The sequence below is a fragment of the Nymphalis io genome, chromosome 2, assembly GCF_905147045.1.
Source record: "Nymphalis io chromosome 2, ilAglIoxx1.1, whole genome shotgun sequence".
Taxonomy (NCBI): domain Eukaryota; kingdom Metazoa; phylum Arthropoda; class Insecta; order Lepidoptera; family Nymphalidae; genus Nymphalis; species Nymphalis io.
The window spans coordinates 14350121-14372624 of NC_065889.1; the positions used below are offsets into that span (position 1 = coordinate 14350121).

Consider the following 22504-nt stretch of genomic DNA (forward strand, 5'->3'; position numbering starts at 1 on the left):
TTAGTGTGATAAACTAATTATAATAATCATATTAAATGAATATAAAATAAAGGTAATTCTAGACGAGGGTCATAAACCTCCCTTTTAAAAATATTTTACTGTAAGTACTGTCCGATGTTATAAATGTTACACCGAAAATTAGTTAAAAAGAAAAATAATATGTATATCTTTTTTATTACATTCTAAACATCACTGTAAAATCTTATGTTTTGTATCGTTAAAAAAAATAAATAACTTATTGCTGTTTTATTTAACATAATATATAATATTTATCATATTTACGAATTAAATCGGACAATTCAAACTTAAAACTTTTTAAATTTATAATGTGTTATTCCCACTTTCTCTCTTTTTATTAATAAGTAACTAGGCGACTGTGCTTCGCTGGCTTCTGATAATGATTAATTAGTTTAAAAAAAATTGTGAAAATTAGCTTTTTGTCAGATATTCTATATAGACAAACATAAAAGAAAAAACCTATTCTGATTAAAAAAATATAACCCAAATGTTTAGAACCGTTTCCAAGATACAAGAAATATATATACATGTACAAGACTTATTTAATATTTTGCTCAATATTAAATAAGAATATTAGTAATGTTGAAAAAGTATAATTCTTAATATACATGGTGTTATGAAAAGGTGTAAGTTCGTAGCATACGTGCTTGCTCCGCGCATGCGTCGCTCGGTGAAATCACAGTAAGTGGGTTGGAGAAAGAATCTCGGCGGCAGGTAGCGTCAGCATAAACAGTTAAACGATGATTTGCCAGATCTTTTATATTACTTTTTACCTATAAATTTTCATTTATATTTTTTGATAGTCGTTTGCGGTATATAAATTTAATGTAATAAATATATCGATTTATAATATCATTCCTCGGTTTAGACAACCCATTTGTCAAATTTCTTGACTAACGATTGAAACGTCAAATCAGGACAATCAAACAAACAAATTCACTTTCACATTTATAATGACACTTTTTACGCCGTTCACACCGCTACGGAGTTCATAATAATGGTGTCATAAAAAAGTAAATAAATATGTTCAAGTTAATATAATCTATAGAACTATTTCTGCCTAATTAAATGTCAATTTCGTTATCAATATTAACAACATTATATAAATCATCGCATCGTTGGTATTTTGATGAATTGTATAAGTGAGGTTTGAAATATTTCTATGTATATACGCTCTAACAGCCTAGATCTTACTCCGGTCGTGTCGGATTGCCATCTTATCGGATTATGACGGTTAGGGAACAGAGAGTTTGCATATATTCACATGTATAGTTCTATAGTGCTCTGTCATAGTAGACAATTAAGGATATTACATTACTTTAAGCTTATAAGCTACTACTAGCCGTGTGGTGACGGCGACGAATATCACCACCCCATCTCATCCCGTGGGGGGCGTAGAAGTCGACCCGAGGGAATATACACCAGAGAACGGGCAGCAGCGTCTCTCTGAGTATTATGACTAACTTACTGCGATCGCCAACCCGTCTGCTAAGCATGGCGATTATGGCATATCCCCTCAATGATTCGCGCAACTAAACCACGGCCCCTAGTCCCCGGCAGCCCTGCGTCGCGGGAAGCCGTTGGATGCGGGCAGCGCAAGATCGGCCAACGTGGAAATCCTTGGGGGAGGTCTTTGTCCAGCAGTGGACGTCTTGCCGCTGATATGATGATGAAGATGAAGCTTATAAAGTTATAATCTTCATAGTTTAATTAAAATAACATAAAATATAAGACCAATTTAAAAACCCGACAGACGCTCAAAGAAACAAAAAATAATCTACAGTTCATTTTATTCTATTTGTAATTATACGAATAAATTATATAAATCGATTAAAAGTACTGAGTCAATTGCGCATAAATCTTTAAGTTGGTACTAAGCAATTCTGTCTGAGTTTTCATAATCATTGAACATAAAACTAATATATCGGTCTCTCATTAAAATTTTTTTATTCAGTAATTTATCAAGCTTTAGATTTTATTAATACAATCGACGGCAAGAAAGTCACAGATCAAATTATAATTTTTTTTCGAAATTGTTATTGGTAACAAAAATAATGATGACAATTTTTTCTATCTCTATCTATACGCGTGCGTGCAAGGTCTCGTTTATATATGAGCTTGTGTGCGCTCGTTTTCTCTGTGTGCCCTGCACCTGTCGCGAAAAGGCAATTCGTTGTGTGTACATTATGGCTATTTTCACATCCGACTTTCTTCCGAGACGCTCGGGAATCGCCGACTGTGTGAACCGTGAATCTTTCTCTTCGTCGTTCGCACCTTTGTTTGATCTGATGTCTCGTGTGACACACTTCTTAAACTTTTAGTGAGATATTTGATACGAGCTCATTATGTATTGATTTTGAAAGTGTTTTAAGGTTTGGTGAAATGATGGACAACAGTTTATCATTAACAAAAAAATCTCCATTTATTTTACATTAATTTACAATTTACTTATAATGAAAAAAACCTCTCGAAAATATAACATTTTTCCTTATGAAATACGCGATTATCGTTAAAGTGAATCAATACACTATCAAATAAATTTCTTAACATATACAATTTAAACAGATTGCAATAAATGTTATCAAAACGTCATCCGAAGGCACAAAATCTTACTCATTTGATAGTACATCGATTTTCTTAGATACGCTAGAATGGACAGAAGGATTTACAATAAAATTACAAAATTATAGTTACAAATAAATACTTAGAAACTATGTCACTTAATTCTAAAAAAGGTACTTTATTACGTCTACAAACGCTGTAGGAAACGCTGCGTGTGAAACACGAAAATCTAATATTAATAATTTATTGAAATAGATCAAATTCATATAACATTTTTATACAATTATTTTAAAATTATAAATCACCTTCACACTGTATTATGTATTTTTATAAGCGTTTCACAACCGCGCGTTTAGCCCACAGTGAGTAGCACGGCTTAATCGCCTATTTAGGGCCGTAAGGATTTCGTCCTGTATCGCCCTAAGCTTCATTTGCAGACGCTCGCAATGTTTAAAATAATTAATTATATTTATGAAATGTATATAATGGAATGTTTGTAAGGTTATAAATATATAAAATCTTGCTTGTCATGGATATTTCTCAAGTATATAATGTAATATGGAAGCCTTGGATTTATTGGAGTCGATATTTGTTTAATTTTTGCTCTTAAGTATTTATATATTAAAAATTACCATATTTATCTTAAATGAACCGGCACTAGAAAAGGTTTAGTTAATAAAAAAATATGATAATAAATATAGGAAACTTATTCGTTCATTATTTAAGAATACATTACCTTTTATTCATCTGAAAATATTCTTAATAACTTCTTTGACGTCAACTACAATGTAACAACTAAATAAATCAATGCTAGTATTTAAATATGTTACAAAATATATGGAAAACTGAATGAGAAATGTTCAGCGCTATTTGTGAATGTTACGAAAATATTTTATTTTATTATCGCTTTGAATATTATGTTATTCAGTAACTCATATTACATGAGCCCTTCATAGTAAATATTACGCAACAACGGATCGCTGTTATTAGAACATCGGGTTGAGTTTTTCTCCATCCGCTTCCCGGACGCGTCGAGTTCCGCTCGCGTGCGCCTGCGCACCGCGAAGGATTCTTAGCGTTTTTTCACGATTTCGGGATTTTGTCGGAATTTTAATAGATGATGTGTCATTGTAGTTTATTAAATATTATGAATTATTATAATTTAGCATGCAATTACGATTAGTGAGGAAAATGAAATTGTGTTAACTTAATAATGTTGGAAGAAGTCTCTTAAAAATTTAAATGTATTATTTATTAATTTTTTAATTTATTGATTAGATATCTGACATTCAAATTGATGGTATTGTTACTTAACTTTCACTCTTAATTTTAGTCTTTTAGACTTTTCGTTACGGTACTAAAATCATTACATTGAAACCAAATTTACAGAACGAAACCTAACCACGGTAAAAAAAGATTCTTTTAAATTTTGTTTGTACCTTCGTACAGTTAATATGGCCTATCTGTTTAAACATTGCGTTACTTCTTCCGAATAATAATAATTGTTAGCAATTAATTAATAATGTTATACTTGTGACGTGTTAAAATACGATTTGGGGTTTTCGCGTTAGTAAAGTTAAATATAAGAATGCTATAAAATATCGTAATAGTAAGAATCGCTGTTAGATTAGCCTCATTTGCTTTGTCTCTTCATTATACAAGTACCTAAAACTATACATTATAAAGCTAATCATTAGTTTGACTATAAATAGGTAATCGGAGTAAGTATTCACACAAACGAAGACAATTATTAATAATGGGGAAAGTCGCGAGTACACATTACTGTGCTCACGTTCCGTGGAGAATCGACTATTATCTGTCATGTGCGAGATAATGATTTATAAACGTACAATAAACGAACGAGCTAAAGAAATCGCTCGTGAAAGACTAAACACTGTAATGAACGATTACAAGACGTCAAATAAACATTCGCTACGTTATGATAATATAAACAATATTATCTACATCAAAATAAATTTGAAGAACTTAAAACTAGTTAACATTGCACTTGTCCTTAGGAGGAGTGTTAATCTACAGGGTTATAATACGTGAACATCGTTCTTAACTAAGTTAAAAGACAATGATGCCGATGTAATAGAAATCATATACAAATAACCTAACATGAGATTCTAAAGAGGCACCACACACGTATATGTTCGTCCACACAACACTCACGCACACAACTACGAGCTATAGAAATGCTTCATTTTGAGCTGGCGATGTAGGAGCCGACTGCTCCTAGTCCCGCCCGATCCGCTTGTGGATTTGTTGGTGCTTAATCAAATGCGCTTTCTGACGAAAGGCTTTCGCACACACATCGCATCTGAAAGGTTTTTCGCCCGTGTGCGTGCGAAGATGTACCTTTATATTAGATTTGTTCAAGAACCCCCTGTTACAAATTCCACAACGATGAACCGGTTTCTCCTTGCCAAGTAGACCACTCAACTCGGCTGATGTGGCAGATGCAAATGCTAGTGAACTTCCGTGAAGACTGCCTCCGTTACTAGATTGTTTTGCCTTCGCTCGACTTCGCTTGCTCTTATTTGATGGAGTTACTGTCGTCGTGTGAGCGTGAGGATAGCCTAATAGTCTTTCTGGACTACAAAGGCCGTCTGGTTTTAGACCAAGAGCATAATGGGGTGCGTAACGACCGTTGAGAAGGCCGCCGACTCCATCAGTAGTCGACACAGCGTTGCCGGGAGGTGATGATGTCGATATCACGTCCATGCCGTAACTTGTCGAGCTTGGCGCTTCTTGTTTAACCGGGGGACCGTTTTGTAATCTATTTTGGAGCAACGGCATGTAGCTATGCGACAAAAGTGATTGAAGCGTTGAACCCGCTTGTCCCAAATTCTTTTGAATAAATTCCTGAGTTTTTGTGAAATCTTGGCTAGATTTGCATGGATAATCTAAGCTAGACTGGTGACTGGATTGTGATGGTGGTGGGGAACTTGGAAGGCCGAACTCGGATAAATCTTGCGGTACTATTTTATCTCCATGTTGACTGTAAGCGCCAGCTATCCATGCGTCGATGTCCATCCAGCTGTCTCTAGAATCATTTCTCTCTGGGTCCTCTGGTTGAGATGGAACCGTCGTATCGGCAATAGCGGATCCGATTATCGCCGCAATATCTTCTATAGAGCTTATGTCATACATATCTTGTTTGGTGTTATCGTCGAATATTTTTGTGGGTGGTGAACAAGACTTAGCACAAGAGTCAGCAACGCTCGGCACCGATGATTCAGGAAACGGCTTTGTATCAGGCACGTCAAGAGGAAACGGTTTCACGTCTTCTAAATCTGGAGGCTCGGATTCAGCCGCACATGTTGATGATGAGACGACGTCGTGGTCTGTACCGTATCCGCTTTGCGTGGGGTAATTGTTATTCTCCTCTGGAAGACGTTGCGCGATGGCATGAAAGTGGTGGCCTGAGATGCCGTTGATGGACAGATGACCGGTGTAGCCGGTGAAAGGAGGGAGAGGCTTAAGCTCTGCGAGCGGAGGGGGCGCTAGTAGTGAATCGAGGAGCTCGTGGCAGGGCGGAGAAGAGGTGTCCAGCTTCGGATCGAGCCAACAAGCGCCCAGAAGTAGCTCGTCGCCGCCGGGCCCGCCACCTGCCACGCCCGTACACTTCATGCCGCGCCTCACCGCAACGCCAGAGCCAAGAGACACCCCGCCACCGCCATACTTGGACGCCGCCACCCTGCCGCGCTGTCTGTAAAGGAAAACACGTATATTATTAATGTTGTAATTTATATGTAGGTTAGTCGAATACGAAATCAAGATATTGGCGCTAAATAATCGTTTCCATTTTGCCGGCGCGCGCGCCGCTCCGCTTCACTAGCTATCGGTGTTGCTACGATAGTGACTGCTTACTAGTTTTATTTCATTCGCATACTAAGAGACTGATTTACGTTATTTCCTTGCAAAATAGCCCAATTTTGTAAGTTATATTTTGTCAAACATAATCATTGTCAAGCTGATAAGAATTAGAGATGAAACGATACTGTTCTATATATTAAAAGTCACGCCTATTTTCTCAAAATATAATGAAATATCTAACTTTAGCTGTAATTACATTCCCGCTATGTATATAGCATCGCTTCTTTTGCATGGAATTCGTACAACTTATTTAAATAAGTCCTTTAGCCCTGATTAATCAGGGTAAAAAATAGCATATAAAAAGTAGCATTTAATATCTTTCTAATGAATTAGCGTGTCAAACATTACAGTTGAATTAGGACTTAACGTTCAAGTTTTTAATGTTAATAAAGAAATACTATTTGTATAGTTAATTAAGCAGATTGCTATCGATGAGCAGACGGATAGCCGTATGCGCGATGCATTCAGCGATCCACTTCACGAGTATATCTAAACATGCACAATTAACCGAGTTATTCGAGTTAGCTGACCGTGTTCTTTGTAACAGCTAAACAGTAGTGAAAATAGATTAAGATTAATACGTAAATTTCAAATGCATAAATTGTTTAATAAGATGTAATTTATAAGAAAATATTATACGTTTTAACTATTTCTTTAAAAATGTTTTGCTGATGATTATTTGTGTTTTTTGTGTTACAAAGTAGTTGATTTATTTAACCGAAGATTATAGTTCAAATCTAAAAGAACTCTTGGGTTATCATGCGCTTACTTGTGATCGTAATTTATTTCACGCAAAGGATAGGCTCGTGAGGAAACCGGCATGTTTCGGATGTAAATTTGCTACATTGCCTGAAGAGTTCATTGAAACACACCTCTGTTTTTTGTTAATTTCAAGGCTATTAATGCATATCGTTTTACAGAAAAGAAAGATGTACTAATTTTGTGTTAAACAAAATACGAGTTTTGTGATTTATTTGAAAAGAAAAATATAATTTCATGGTCTACGGAAACAAGCTAATTATTTTATTTTACATATTCTTAAAGTACATAGTGACAATTTTTTTTTAAAGTAGACGAGCTGCTATTTCTTCTGATGGTTAGTTTTTACTTAATAGTATTCTTAGTAGTACTTAGTGGTAGTATCTTCGCCATGTAAACTGTCACTTCAAGAAACATAAACTAACACTGTCAATGCACAACCAACGATCGGACTTAAGGTGTTACATCAGTAGTTATTTTAATTACGCTGCCTAATAATGGATTTAGAATTATCACCGACAGTATATTTATAAATGATCTCGTGATTAAAATGCAACAATTTTTATGACTATGTCTATCATATACGTACTTATATATTATAAGTGTATTATCGATATATACCAAAACTTATCGGTTTTGTTTTGTAATTTTTACATTTACATAACAAAGTTTTACATAATATATTAAGCAATTTTTTTATACGAAAAAAACAAAAAAGTATTAACATTATATAAATAATCGTAGCATACAGAATCTTTTTAACTAATCATGGTTCATTTCACATATTAAAACTATTGTCAAATAAATGTACACCTCCCGTTGTAATCGACGTTGCCTAGTCCAGTTTATTGTGTGTAGTTGTAACACGCACACTGTCGCAATATTAATAGCGGCACGCAATAATTTGCAATCTGTGTAAAAAATAAGTTCGCTTATAATAAAGATTTGTCTCGGCTTCCGAATCGGCCTTGGGGTGTTTTTCGTAAATCGTTTAGTTCATAAAGGCGATTGCGCGGGTCGTTGGCCCGTAGCGAGTGGCGAAATTGGAAAAAAAATTTAAATGGAATCGATTGCGTTCCAAACGCGACTGCAGTGAAAATGTATTTTTTCTTGAGAAAAATATGTAAAAATTGAATTTTTATTATTAATTCTAATAATTTAACTGTTTTAAATTATTTTTATATAGTTCATAAGTTTAATAAAATATTGTAAAATCTATTAGAATCGGCTTAATATTATGATCACTGATGATTTATAAGTATGTATGTCTGTCATAGATGTACAATCTATCGGGATATTTCTTATAAATGAACTACCGGTCCCGAGATCGCTCGAGTAGACCACGCGTCTACACAAAACAATAATATTGTAGGATAAAGATGCGGAGATAAAATCTTGATTTTTCGAAGGTTAGACACCTTCCGGCTCACAGAACGACTCACCGAATTTTCATCACAATCGTATCAAAGGATAGATTGAAGGTTATCACATTTTTACATGTTTAACAATGCTCGGGTTTGAATTAAGACTCAAAATTCAAGTTTATTGTAAGTTTACTACATAACGATGGTTTCATGAATTATTATAAAATCTATAAAACAGATGCGATCGCCGAAACCTAAGCCAAGCGAGACAAAAGTATATTTTTATACGTTTGACGTTTTACGTTGTTTCGAAATTTCGGATATAAAAACTTATTTCAAAATCAAATAATTTAAGTATCACTTATTACTATTTTATGAGTGTTATAAATTATGGATTGACTCACTGAATAAAAACGGAAGTAGAAATTAAGATGTATACACGAGTAACTTATTTATTGATCATTGACAAGATAGATATTTAACAAATCAAACTGTAATACCAAAACAACATGGCCTAAAATTGTATGAACATGTACGCCAGATTGTACAGAGATGATATTTATGTCATTTAATAATAAAATTTGTTCTATATTTTCTATATAAAGAATACGAAACTTGTATATTCTTATGCAGTCGTTAATTGAAATAAAAATTAAAAATATTGATGCAATTTTCTCTTTTAACTTACGATTGCAAGTTTGTTACATGGTTATTTCAGTGGTCCGATTTTAATTATAAACATATTAGCTTATTACCTAAACGTTGCTTTATACACTTTAATAGTCAGGAAATGAAAACAAAAATTTTGTACATTTCATCATTAAATGCTAGTATAACCTAATTTAATAACAATTGCTTGGTAAAGTGCGTAAAAATACGTTTTTTTTTTTTAAATGTATAGGCTAGCGCTTGACTGTTATCACACCTGATGGAAAGTGAGATACAGTCTAAGATGGAGCGCGCTTGCCTAGAAGATGCCTATTCACTCTAGACTTGAAGGTTGAAGGGCCCACATTGTAGGTGGTGGGGAAAACGGAGGTCGGGAGGGTATTCCAGACCTTGGCGGTGCGTATCAGAAACGAGGAAGCAAATCGTTTCGTACGTGTCTTAAATATGTCAACTACGTACGGATGCTGATCTTTTCGATGCCTCGCAGTTCTATGGTAAAAAGGTGACGGGGGAACCAAATTCAATAGTTCCTGAGCACACTCTCTGAAATATATCTTGTAGAATACCGACAGACAGGCAACCTTACGACGATGGTCTGGAGTTTTGTGACCAGTGTCTGGTCGCCAATGAGCCTTCTAGCACGACGATCCACTGAATTCAAAGCTTCAAGCTGGTACTTAGCAGAGCCGTCCCATAAATGGCTGCAGTACTCCATGCACGATCTGGCTTGGGCTTGATATAGAGTCAAAAGCTGTTCCGGTGTGAAGTACTGCTTGACCTTATTGAGGATGCCAAGTTTTTTGCCAGCAGTTTTAGCTTTGGATTCAATGTATTGTCCAAAGTTGAGTTTGGATGTTAATGTAACTCCTAAAAGCTCTATACTGTCGGTGATGGGTACAGATACACCTCGGAAAGTCGGAGTCAGGTGGAATGGACTCCTCTTGGCGGTGAACAATCACGCTTGAGTCTTGGTAGGATTAAATTTGACTTGGTTATCATCGCCCCAAGTCGATACCTCTTCCAATGTCAAATTGATGTGTTCTACCAAGGCCTCCCTTTGCTCACGAGTTTCTGCTGCTTTAGCTCGGGAGACCGGATATGTATCTCTTCGTTACAGTGCTGTCGTCTGCGTATCCAAAGATACCGGGTTTCCGCAGATCGTTTATATGTAGCAGGAAGAGTGTAGCGGAGAGAATTGATCCCTGAGGAACACCGGCATTAATCGCCATTAGATCAGACGAGAAGCCATCTAGGACAACCCGAAATGATCGTCCACTCCTGAGTGGACGATCATTTCAAATTTCATTCAATCATCATCATCATTCAATCATTTCATTCAATCTGATATCCAGTTGCATAGGCCAACAGGTATCACGTAGCTAGGAAGCTTGGACCCGGTCTAACGCTTCACCGTACTTGTCCATGGCCTTTCCCCAGATGTGAGTAGCGTACACTAAGAGATCTCCTGTTGATCGATTCCGTCGAAAGCCGTACTGCTGGTCCGATAGGTGATCGTTTTCTTCGAGGTACGCCTGGAGTTTGTTATTCAATACACGGTCTGTAATTGGCCGGCTCCGAACGGCTATTCTTCTTAGGTACTGGTTGTACGTTTGCAATCTTCCAAGCCTTAGGGACTTGAGCGGATTTAAGAGAGAGATGGTACAAGCGTGTTAGAATAGGGGACAACTCAAGTGCACAATTCCTCAAGAGTATTGCTGGAATCCCATCAGGGCCACCGGCCTTATTCACATTCAAGGTGCGCAGAATTTTTATAACCTCTCTTTGGTGAATTCGTATCTCTGGCATAATTGAGTCGCAAGGTGGTATGTTTGGTGGTGAGGCACTTCCCACATCGAAACGTGAATTTTCGGCAAACGGAGCCGCTAATAGGTTAGCCTTTTCTGTTGCCGTAAAAGCCAGGGATCCGTCAGGCTTCAGCAGTGGAGATAGCGATATACGACAGAAGTTCGTCTCCACCGACTTTTACAGGGACCAGAATGCTTTACTACCACGGGGATAGGAAGGTTATTTGGCTCCAAGACGTCTAGTTCGGTTGAAACGAACCTTCTTGAGGACCTTGTAGGACTTGGCAGCAGAGTTAAAGGCTCTCTTCTTAGTTGCAATGTCCGGAGCTTTGGTGGTGCGGGCTACTGCCCACGCTACAAACGCTGTGTTTTTCTGGGCCTCAGCTTCGGCGTACTCAGCGTTGTACCACCTAGGGATCTTGCCATCTAATGATACGACAGCATATGGAATAAAGAACTACATAGCCTGACATATTACTTCAGATATTGCTTGTTCGCAGCTCGAGGGATCATTGGAAGAGAAGCATATCTGCCGCCAAGGATAGGACGCAAAAAAGTGTCGCATCTCGTCCCAATCTGCCGACTTGTATCGCCACACCCGTTTGGTTCCAGTGGGACCAGAGTCCAGAGGGTGGAAGTTGTAGACCGACTTGACCACACAATGATCAGAAGTGCCCAACGGAGCCGCAACTGACACTGAAAATCGGTCAGGGTCGGTAGTCAGCAGAAGGTCCAGACAATTAGGTGTATGACAGTCCACGTCCGGCACCCGAGTTGCTTCATGTTCCAGCTGAGAGAGATCTAGGGATATTGCGAATTTGAGCGCCTCTCTCCCGGCGTGGTCGGTGTTCTGGTATGGGAATAGCCAATCTTGGTGGTGTGCGTTGAAATCCCCCAAAAACTCCATTTGAGAAGTCGGGTAACGACGTTGGACGGCATCAGCCATCACGCTGAGATACTCAAACATCCGAGTTGTCTCCTGGTCAGCACTGTGCGACCTATAGACGCAGGCGAATATAATCTGCTCCAAACCTGTATCCGATACGCACCACATTACCGAAAAATCGGGTACCTCAAGTTTCGGATACGCCGGCAGCAGACCTCATTACGAGTGTACATACAGACGCCAGCACGAGGTTTGAAGTTGTGTTCGAGTGAATATCCGGGATACTGTAAGTACGCTACATCTGCTGGACTGGTAATTTGTGTCTCCGTGAGAAAGAGCAAGTGCGGCTTGGCGGTTTCAAGGTGGTGGTGGACCGCAAAGAGATTAGAGTGCAAACCTCGTATATTTGAGAGATGCACTGAAAAAGTGCAGTGGTGTAAATCTTTCTTCATTCTGTTTTTACAAACCATTGCGTGTGGGTGTGAATAGGTATGGGGAAATGGAAGTTGTACGAGGTGCCGCATTTTGGACATTGTGACTTTCACCGCAGAGACGGGAATGGTAGACTCAACTGGAGACCGCGGGGACGCTCGAACCCCCCTAGGAATCACCACCGGGACCTCTCTCTGGTCGCCAACCAGCACGATGGAAGCCATCCCAGGATTTTTCGCAAGTTGGCGGGGCAGCCTTTCATAGATGGCGAACCTACTAATTGGGCCCTCTACTAACTGCGGTCGGCCAGCGGTGCACCGTGCTTCGGATCCCGCTGCCCTCCAGATTGAACCGCCCGGCGTCACTGCGATTGCGGTCAGAACCTGTCACTAAATGCAGAGCACAACTATACAGACCCAATCCCCCATGGTAAGCCACTGCGAACTTCGCACCGGAACACGATATGTTGCGCGACAAGGTGGATCTAGCTCGACAAATCGCTATGGCGGTGCGGCTTTGTTCGCAGGGTGGTAATACTAGAATATGTTGCTCAATTAGCACTACCCAGGGGCCACGTGTAGGGTAATGAGGGACCTGAACCTGACTTTGGTGAGACCTACGGACGTGAGCAACTTTGACCCCCGATACGTAATTAAAAGCTAATAATTAGTAGAAACGACGATAGTGAATGAATGACTAATATGAAATTACACATTTGACAGTTTGTATTTTGACATTTATACATCTGAATTGCCATAAGTATAGGCTAAATGATACATTATTTTTATATCATGCTTTAGTGCATAGTTAATTTAAAGTAAATAACTATTTTGTGAGTTACACAACTTTCTTAATCAATTACATTCACAAAATACGAGCGCCTGATATAGAATTCTTATATATTTTATCTGTAATTTATCTTTGTTAATATAGAATTGGATTTGAATTCCAATTTAAATTTGTATTGTCAATTTTCAGACAAAGTGAAAGCAAACAGTCGATTCAAATTCTTTTTTTCTTTATCTTTTGATGATGACTATGAAATATAAAAAGTTATTTAAAATAGTTTACTTCTTTTAATTAAATTCACTGTCAAACGTATATATACAGCTTGAAACAAAAATCAGCGTTGCTATTTGTAATTTTAAAATAAAATCGAAACGAGAGGCTGGCTGAATTCGATTTTCAATTTATATGACCGTAAAAATTATGTAATCCGTCATGTTAATAAATTAAAAAAAAAACTATTAAACTATAACTTAAAAAAATAAAAAATTATACGAGATTCCTTACTTACGGACTCTAGATAATTTCTACGATATATTTATAATAATAAAAAAGACAATAGCCAGATTGAATTAATTTTTGACGCATAGCCCAAGTCATAACACTTCACAATATTAAAACGTTTTTTGCTTGTTTAGAATTTTAAGTGTTCCTTCGAATCCCATAATCAAACGGAATGTATTTGGAAAAGTTGCTTGTCCTGATCTATCACCAAGAAAAATAAATATAGTAATTTACGTTTTCGAGAGAACACAAACATAAACCGCGTAAACGTACAAATTTATCACGCAAAAATCATCAATTTAGTCAAGTCAATCCGTCCGTTATATTCTTAAATGTTCGCGTGCACAACCGCGACGGTGTTTGCCCGCCTTGATACATTCAAGTAAAACGCGTATTTCATCCGATGCCTATAATAATCAATGATGATCCGAATTCGCGGGAAAGTCTTGATCACATTATCCGCTCTGATGGGCCTCGTCAGTGAAAGTGCTAAGCGCTAGGGGACAGCACACCTAGACTAAAATATTACACTTAACCTGGTTTTTTTAACTGACTACGATGTACACAAAGAGCGTAAAGTATGTACCCGATTTGTAAATATTTACGTTATTTTTAACAAAACAATTTGTAAGATAAATAGAAGCGAATATTTTTATAGCGGGAACAGGATGATTTCTGTGACTTGTGCTTTAAGTATTCTATTCAAATTGATTTATGATATATTAAATTTTTGTCGCTGAATTGAAAGCGGAAGCGAATTTAGGTTATTCTTGTAAAAATGCACATAATAATGAAAATTTGCGATCGGTCGATTATAATAATACATCGATATATTATTATAAGCTTGAAAATATTTTAGAGATACATTTTGCAATTCAAAGCTCAAACAGAAAAACAGATTTGAAATTCGAATATAAATTTGACTTTGAGTAAGTTTAAAGGTGATATGTTATAATTCATATAATTATATATATATATATATATTATATTAAATTATATAAAAGTACATAAATGCTTTTCGATTTTATAACAGGGCTCGAATGTCGCACTAAAAGATTTTTTTTAAATGGTTTAAATGCATATCTGCAGCGATCTGCCTCTCTGGAGAGGACAGTTAAAGTCCAAAATATATAGTATTTAAGTATTTCGCCAAGCGCATAACGATTTTGTCAATGAAGAATAAAGAGTGATTTAAATATACGATCACTTAATGTCCTACGAGTAAATAATCACAAGTACATACGTATTTTTGCACGTATTTCACCTCGATAGTTCAAATTGACTTGTAAGTTACGCGACATAAAATTGAAGAAAGAACTAAAAATAAATGTTTTTTGTGATAAGTTCGAATCTATCAGTTTACTATGAATACAAATATTAATTATATACTATGAGGACAGCTGTTAACCTATGACACATGACCGAATAAGTAGATTTTACGAAATGACGCGAGTTCCTTATTTGATTTTAAAAGCGTAATAATATTTTTATTTTAAATTTCATAACCGTGCAACCGTTTAAAATACTACGAATGATGTCTTAAGCTCTCGTTGAACTCTTTTATTTGTAAATCTTAGAATGTCTCATCTTAGTAGTAATTTTTACATTTTAGGTTAAGTTTAAAATTATTTTTTACATTCAAGCTTAAAATAATTTTTAAGCTGTTCTTGTTAGTTTTTTTTTATGTCGTATATTAGCAATTGTGCTGAACATTCTCATTATTTCAAATCGATGGATGTTATCATATGATCAATGTTTTTATAACAAGGTATTTAGGTTAGTTACTAAAAATTAAACGGTAATATGTATCCTTATGTACGTAGTCCAATCTGTAACATCTCCCTAGCCTTGAGGTAGGTTAGCTTAGTTCTGTAGACATCAGCCGCCATTGTAGTGAATCAGCGCCGTGAAAATCGAAAACTTGATCACAATTAAGCGACTTTGAATCTTACTACTTACATTCAAGATTGAAAATTAATAGTGGCTCTTACGACCTACCGTTTAGGAGCTCACTTTACGCCACTGACACACTTCCGTGTGGGTACCGTTAGCTGGCCCTGTTCCGTTCACCCCTCTCTTTCACTCTCGTTTGCGTCGCCTACGTTTTACTTGCTATCTCGCTCAACAGGCGACAAATTTTCGATGCGGGCGCGAGTGTGGGTTGGCCCAAAAATTAAATTCGTGATAGGATTTTTTAAGAATTCGTTGGTGGGGTTGGCGTTGGCATATTGGTCATTAGGTCACGTGGCTTGAAGCCTTGTCGAAGAGTATGGACCACACAAGACATATGAGTTATAAATATTTTTAATGACTTTTTCAGTTACTTTATGACTAATATTATAATTAAATAAAGATATTTAGATTGAATTAACGGTTTCGAATCGGAGAACATATTAATGGCGTGAATTGAATCTATTAGCAATTAACACAATTTATTGATAACAGAAAACCAACTTCTCTTTTTAAATAAATCCTTTGTTATTGTTTATGTAAGAAAAAATACTAATGTAAATATTAATTTATATTATTATTTATTAATCAAAACAATAATTTAGCATATTTCCGGCTTAATGTTTCTCACGATTTTATTTGTGTTCAATGCGTACTACTTGTTTGATCATGATAAGCCTGTGTCCGTCGGCATGTTTCAAGCTGTTCAAGTGCCTTAATTTCACATAGTATCGTTCAAGCATAAAATAAATATACTTTCATGCATATACATAAAGTTGACTAAAAATTAATTTTACAAGCATTTATGAGATGGAATGAGATGATGAGATGAGTCGCAATAATGTATTAATATAATTGTTATTTATTAAAGATATAAAATAAAGATTTTTATTTTTTTTTTAAGTTAATACATAATAGACACAGTAAAGTCGGTTTTATTCTAAATCTGAAAATTTGACTACTTTATAATAAATATCACTAGCATATCCAAACATACATACATATATACTAATATATTTTTACAGTTAAGTAATAATTAAACATACGTTCAGCGTAATGAATAACAGAAAAATATAAGTAATTCGTTTTTAAATCTAAATATTTTATTAAGGCTTTTTAATATTTGTATAACTGTTAATTTAAAGCTAGAACAAGTTTTTTTCTCTAATTATAATGTTTATATATTAAATACCTGAGTTGTAACGGAACATCAACGTCATGATTATTCAAAGTTAAAAAAATTATATAACATTTCATCGATTGTTTTATAATGTACTTGCTACTGGGATTTTTTATTAACCGACTAATTAATGTAGTAACAAACTCATAGCTGTGGCTTAAGATCCCGAGGTTCAGGGTTCGATCCCGGTTCGGATCATTAGAAAATTATTGCGTTGTTCTGTCACGAAATTCTCAATAGTAACACTCCCGTGCCATAGCGCTTAAAGCTTTAAAAGTGAAGGAATACGTGCACTTAATAATATTATATGAGGAGTTGGCTAGTCTCTCTTGAGAATATGTCTGAAAACAACCTTGAGACATTATCATTTTTACTTAGTACCGAAAAGCTATTATCTGATTTAATAATATAGTTTTTTTATGCAATAGACATGCGGACAAGCAAATGGGCCACTTGATGGTAAGTGGTCACCACCATAGAAAAGAAATTATAACCATTACTTACCTCGCCAATGCACCACCGACCTTGAGAACTGAGATGTTATGTCCATTGTGCCTGTACTTACACTAGCTAACTCACCCTTCAAACCGGAACGCAGTAATACTGCTGTATTGCTGCTTAGCTGCAGAATATCTGATGTAGGGTGGTACCTACCCAGACGGGCCTGCACAAAGCTCTACTACCAGGTATATAAAAGGCTCTGTTGAAAGAGTAGAAAAGTTTATAAAAAATATATAAGTACATATGCACACTTGCACACACGCTAACACACGCACACTCACTCACACGAGCGTATTCACATTCACACATACAAAACATATTTATCTTGTTCTAATAAATATATGCTTCAGCGACATTATTTTTTTCTTAACTTATTAACTTTAGTTTTATTTTTACGTTATTTAATAATAGTATTCACTTGCAGACAAAATATTATTAGGTACTGTATTTTTGTAATCAATGAGCGAGTTCTTCTGATCCAAGTGTTTTCACGCTCAAAGGAGGTTCTTAAACTTAAATGAACCTTATGTGCAAGGGAATTAATTTTATTAATTATTATCTGTGCATATAATAAAACTGTCATAAATGTTTCTTGAAAAATATAATGCTTGAAAAGAAGAGCGTCGTATCCATATTATAACAGTATAATATAATGTAATATTTTAATAAAATAAAATAAAAAAATACAGAACCTCACTCCAATCCAATTCATCACAAAATCAAAATATAAGAACACAAATCGAAAAACAAAATTCCATCTTTTCACCTGCGCACAACGTGACTGCACTGTAACTTGACACAAAATGGGAGATCTATCATTTAACATTACCCGAAAACTAATTCTAAAAACAAAACAATACATTTCGTAGCAAAGCTGTAAAAATTCTCAATACATCAAAGGAATCTCACCTTTATGGTGATAGCCGTACGGTTGATATAGATTGCAAAAATTGTCATGACAAAAAGGCGGTATCTATGATCCTAATTGCCTAATAAAGTCGGCATAACTACTTGTACCGTTACGGGCCTAAAATAATGTTAAGGGTTTATTGCAGTATATATAATTCAATGTTTAGTTATTACCTTAAGTTTCAATTTTTAAAATGTATTTAAACGAAATGGCTCAGTAGTTACAACACGTTAATATTAACCGATGAATGCTGGTTTGATTTCATGTACTTAATTTGATTTTGTAACTTATTTCGTGCTTGGTAATGGTAATTATTGTAAAGAAACCCGCAGCGCGATGATATTATTGTAAGATCAATTGTGAGTATGTTAAAAATTAATCCTAGTAGTTCAAGCCCAAATGCGGTAATCATCTATATTGTACACATTTAATAAAATAATGATAGATTATAAACTAAGTGAGACGTGACCGCTACAAACACCGTTTTTAAAATAACCTTTTAAGTTATTTTGTACACGCATCACGTGAAATTTAATGAATGGATTAATCATAAACTCGGCATACAGTAGCTTATAATTTTGGACAATATATAGGATATTATCTTAATTGCAATACATAAAATGTATTATTCAAGTTCTTTTTTAAAATCTTATCAATTTTGAAAACACACGAAGGTCAAAAACATAATTAGAATGAAACAAATGAAATGCAAACAAAATAACCTGTAAGAAATAATTTAATAAAAAGAACTTTCTTCGTATTGATTTATTTATTATACTAAAACAAATATTTCAATATGACACCAAACTATTTACAAGACTACCTTAAAAGTTTATGTGACAATAGGGTCGGCATTTTATTACAGAAAACATCCCTTTTATAACTTTTAAAGACAATTTGCATAAAGCCGACTGAAGTAATTGAAGAACAAAAGGCCTCGGTATCTGTGATCCTGGTAATTGTTCAAAGCAAACAATCGCTGTACCGTTATCAACGGGTTTGGGGAGACGTGATCGCGCACTCATAACTACGTAGGATCTGGAGTAAAGAGTAACTTATCCATAAATATATATATATATGCGCACATTTTTATGTAAAAATTATATGCTTTTTCTATTATTTTACGTGTTTATATAAATTATAATAAAATATGTTCTTGTTGCGTATTTCATATTGTATTATAATTGTAAATTTATTTCAGCATGAATGTAAATGTTTTGGTATTTATGTACATATAGTATTATATTTTGAGGTGATAATCATTTTCAAACAACACCATCTTCCTTTCAAAATCCTTTAAAAGAGACAAAACATAGGACTATACATTTGTTCTCAATAAAAATATACTTTTAAATATTTTAACTTCATGTCACGTGCCATATTTTTCAGCATGACGCTTCGCTCTCTAATTGATACCTCTCTGCTTGCACGAATGTGCATCCGAATGCAAATAAGCTCAACACATTCTCACACAACGGCCTTGGCACCTCATTTCCATAAAACAAACATTATTTATTGTTACCGGAACGATCGTAAAGGATAGTAAAACAATTAAAGCTGTCACAGAATAATATTTCATATGTTAAAATAATTACTTATATTATACTCGTCTATATTGTTTTTGAAAATAATGCATTTTTCTCTAGCTATAAATCAGCGGCACTTATGTTATAATATATTGCAGGTTTTAAATTTTGCTTAATGAATAAATACCTTATTGAAAACTATTTTTATGTATCGTAGAGCGTCCGTGACTTAACTAGTCTTCCGTAACCGTAACAGCCTGTGAATGTCCCACTGCTGGGCTAAAGGCCTCCTCTCCTCTTTTTGAGGAGAAGGTTTGGAGCTTATTCCACCACGCTGCTCTAATGCGGGTTGGTGGAATACACATGTGGCAGAATTTCAGTGAAATTAGACACATGCAGGTTTCCTCACGATGTTTTCCTTCACCGTAAAGCACGAGATGAATTATAATCACAAATTAAGCACATGAAAATTCAGTGGTGCTTGCCCGGGTTTGAACCCACGATCATCGGTTAAGATTCACATGTTCTTACCACTGGGCCATCTCGGCTTTTATATATATATATTTTAAACGTGCATAATACATATATAGCATAATTAATTGGTTGCTATATATTATTCGTACTTTATTGTATATAATAATATAATAGTTAACTTTTCGTATTCGTTAATCTATGACTAAAATATAATCAATAAAAGTAAAATAAAAATGAATACATGACACGATACGGAATGTATAAAATAAGGACCTCATAGTACTGCATAAAATGGCAATTCCAATTATACATAATTAAATGTATGTTGTATTTAAATATGTATTAAAATACAACAATACAAACATTAAAATATGAAAAATTTTATTGTATTGATTTTTAAATAAATTAAATTTGTTAAAATGTTTTAAGAAACAGCTTTTGTTGGCTGATTCTTTTGTTTGACACATCACGACATAAGTATACAAAGGTGTTACCGTCAATAGTGTTGGCAATATTTAAAATCAAATCGGTTGTATGGAAATAAATTCAAATTCTAATTTACTGGGTAAATAAAATTAAAGTTTTTAATAATGAAGTCGGATTATTTCAAAATCTAGAAAAAATCAATAACAGCATTAAAGGAAACTGAAGTGTTAAAAAAATTTATAAGTTCATCCCACAAAAAAATCATTACCAAATGCACAATGCTCAAAAAAGCGGCTCCGTGAGCGGTCATTGTCCTTTTTTACGGGATAGCCCGGGAACTAACGGGACGGGTTGTCGACCCCTGGCTTGACCTTGGGAATCCTCCGAGGAATGAGAAATGAGATAGCTTTTAAGTTTTTTACCGTCAAAAAGGTAACACGCGGTTACGTATTGTGATAAGCTATTGATATTTTACGTGTAATCATTTACACATACATTGCAGTTTGTTTCACTTATATGTGAATCAGTTTAATATAATATATTATTTAAATAAGTAAGGTTTGTTCGTTTTGTTTCAACAAAAGTTTCAAACTAGCGTCGGTAGTAAGCAACCACTATTCCTAGAAAAATTGGCGTTATTAAGCAGTAATAAACATTCTTTATATTGTAAATGTGACCCTCAGTTCCAATGGTAGACCCATTTGAACTAAGAGAAGGTTTTATGTACCTGTTATTACCCTGTCTAGCTCATTTTTCAAACGAAAACAGAAGGTACTAACTATTGTTGTTTAGCGGTGCCGATGAGTGAGGTTGACAGTGAACTTGTATTTATATATTATTACAGGAAGGCCGACCAGCGCCTAGCGACTAAGGTCCAAACCCTCTCCTTTAACGTATAGAAGGCCTTAGCCAAGCAGTGGTGGTAGGTACCACCCACTCATCAGATATTCTACCGCAAAACAGCACTACTTGGTATTGTTGTGATCCGGTTTGAAGGGTGACTATGCCAGTGTAATTACAGGCACAAGAGACATGACATCTCTCAATATTGGTGGCGCATTGGCGATGTAAGCGATGGTTAACATTTCTTACAATGCCAATATCTATGGGCGTTGGTGATCACTTTCCATCACGTGGCCCATATGCTCGTCCGACAACCTATACTAAAAAAAAACCCACTAACATCGAATTCTCAGATGTCATGTCTCTTGTGGTCGTTATAACATTGACTTCCTCACAATTGAAATTTAAATACAACAATACGTTTACAATAGCTGATAAATCAGTACCTAACCAGTGAGCAATAATTACTTTTGACTTATTTGTAAATTAAAGTTTCGACTTAAATCGAGATTTAAAATAAATAAATTAATAAACAATGTAATCCACAATTCGGCAAATCTTAATATAACATATTTAAACGATACATAAATACATATATAATAATAGAGTTCTGACCTTATATTATTTTCCGGCATTGCTCCCGCCCCGAGAGTTTTGTACCTTAAAATAAAATGCCAAATGTTTTCATTATGGAAATTCTGATAAGTAAAATAACATTTTAATAATTTTTTAAACTAATTGCTACGTACTAGAATTGTTTTCGCAACTTAATTTAGACAAAATGATCTATGAAACTAGCTCTTTAAATACTCCTAATTGACCCTTAACGCGATTTCGGGCAAAAATAGAAAAGAAAATATACTGTTATCAATAAATATATTTTATGAAAGGACTTAATAGATATAGGTACTGTCGTGAATTACAAAAATGACGACTTAAATAAAAATAATTAAATACAAAATACATATTTATATAAAATACAAAATAGGCACAATGTGTAAATATTATGCTCAGAAGATTTTTAACA

At 35.1% G+C, this 22504-nt stretch overlaps 1 protein-coding gene across 1 annotated transcript in view; it reads right to left on the reverse strand.

Moving 5' to 3' along the window:
- Nucleotides 1-4818: 4818 nt before the first annotated feature.
- LOC126776653 (ichor) overlaps nucleotides 4819-22504 on the reverse strand; it is a 47032-nt gene continuing 29346 nt past the window's right edge. Inside the window, exons 2-3 of the mRNA XM_050499281.1 lie at nucleotides 22093-22137; nucleotides 4819-6295 (exon numbers count right to left, since the gene is read on the reverse strand). Of these exons, the coding sequence (XP_050355238.1) occupies nucleotides 4819-6295; nucleotides 22093-22112 (1497 nt within the window). The 5' untranslated portion in view covers nucleotides 22113-22137. The remainder of the gene's footprint in view (nucleotides 6296-22092; nucleotides 22138-22504) is intronic.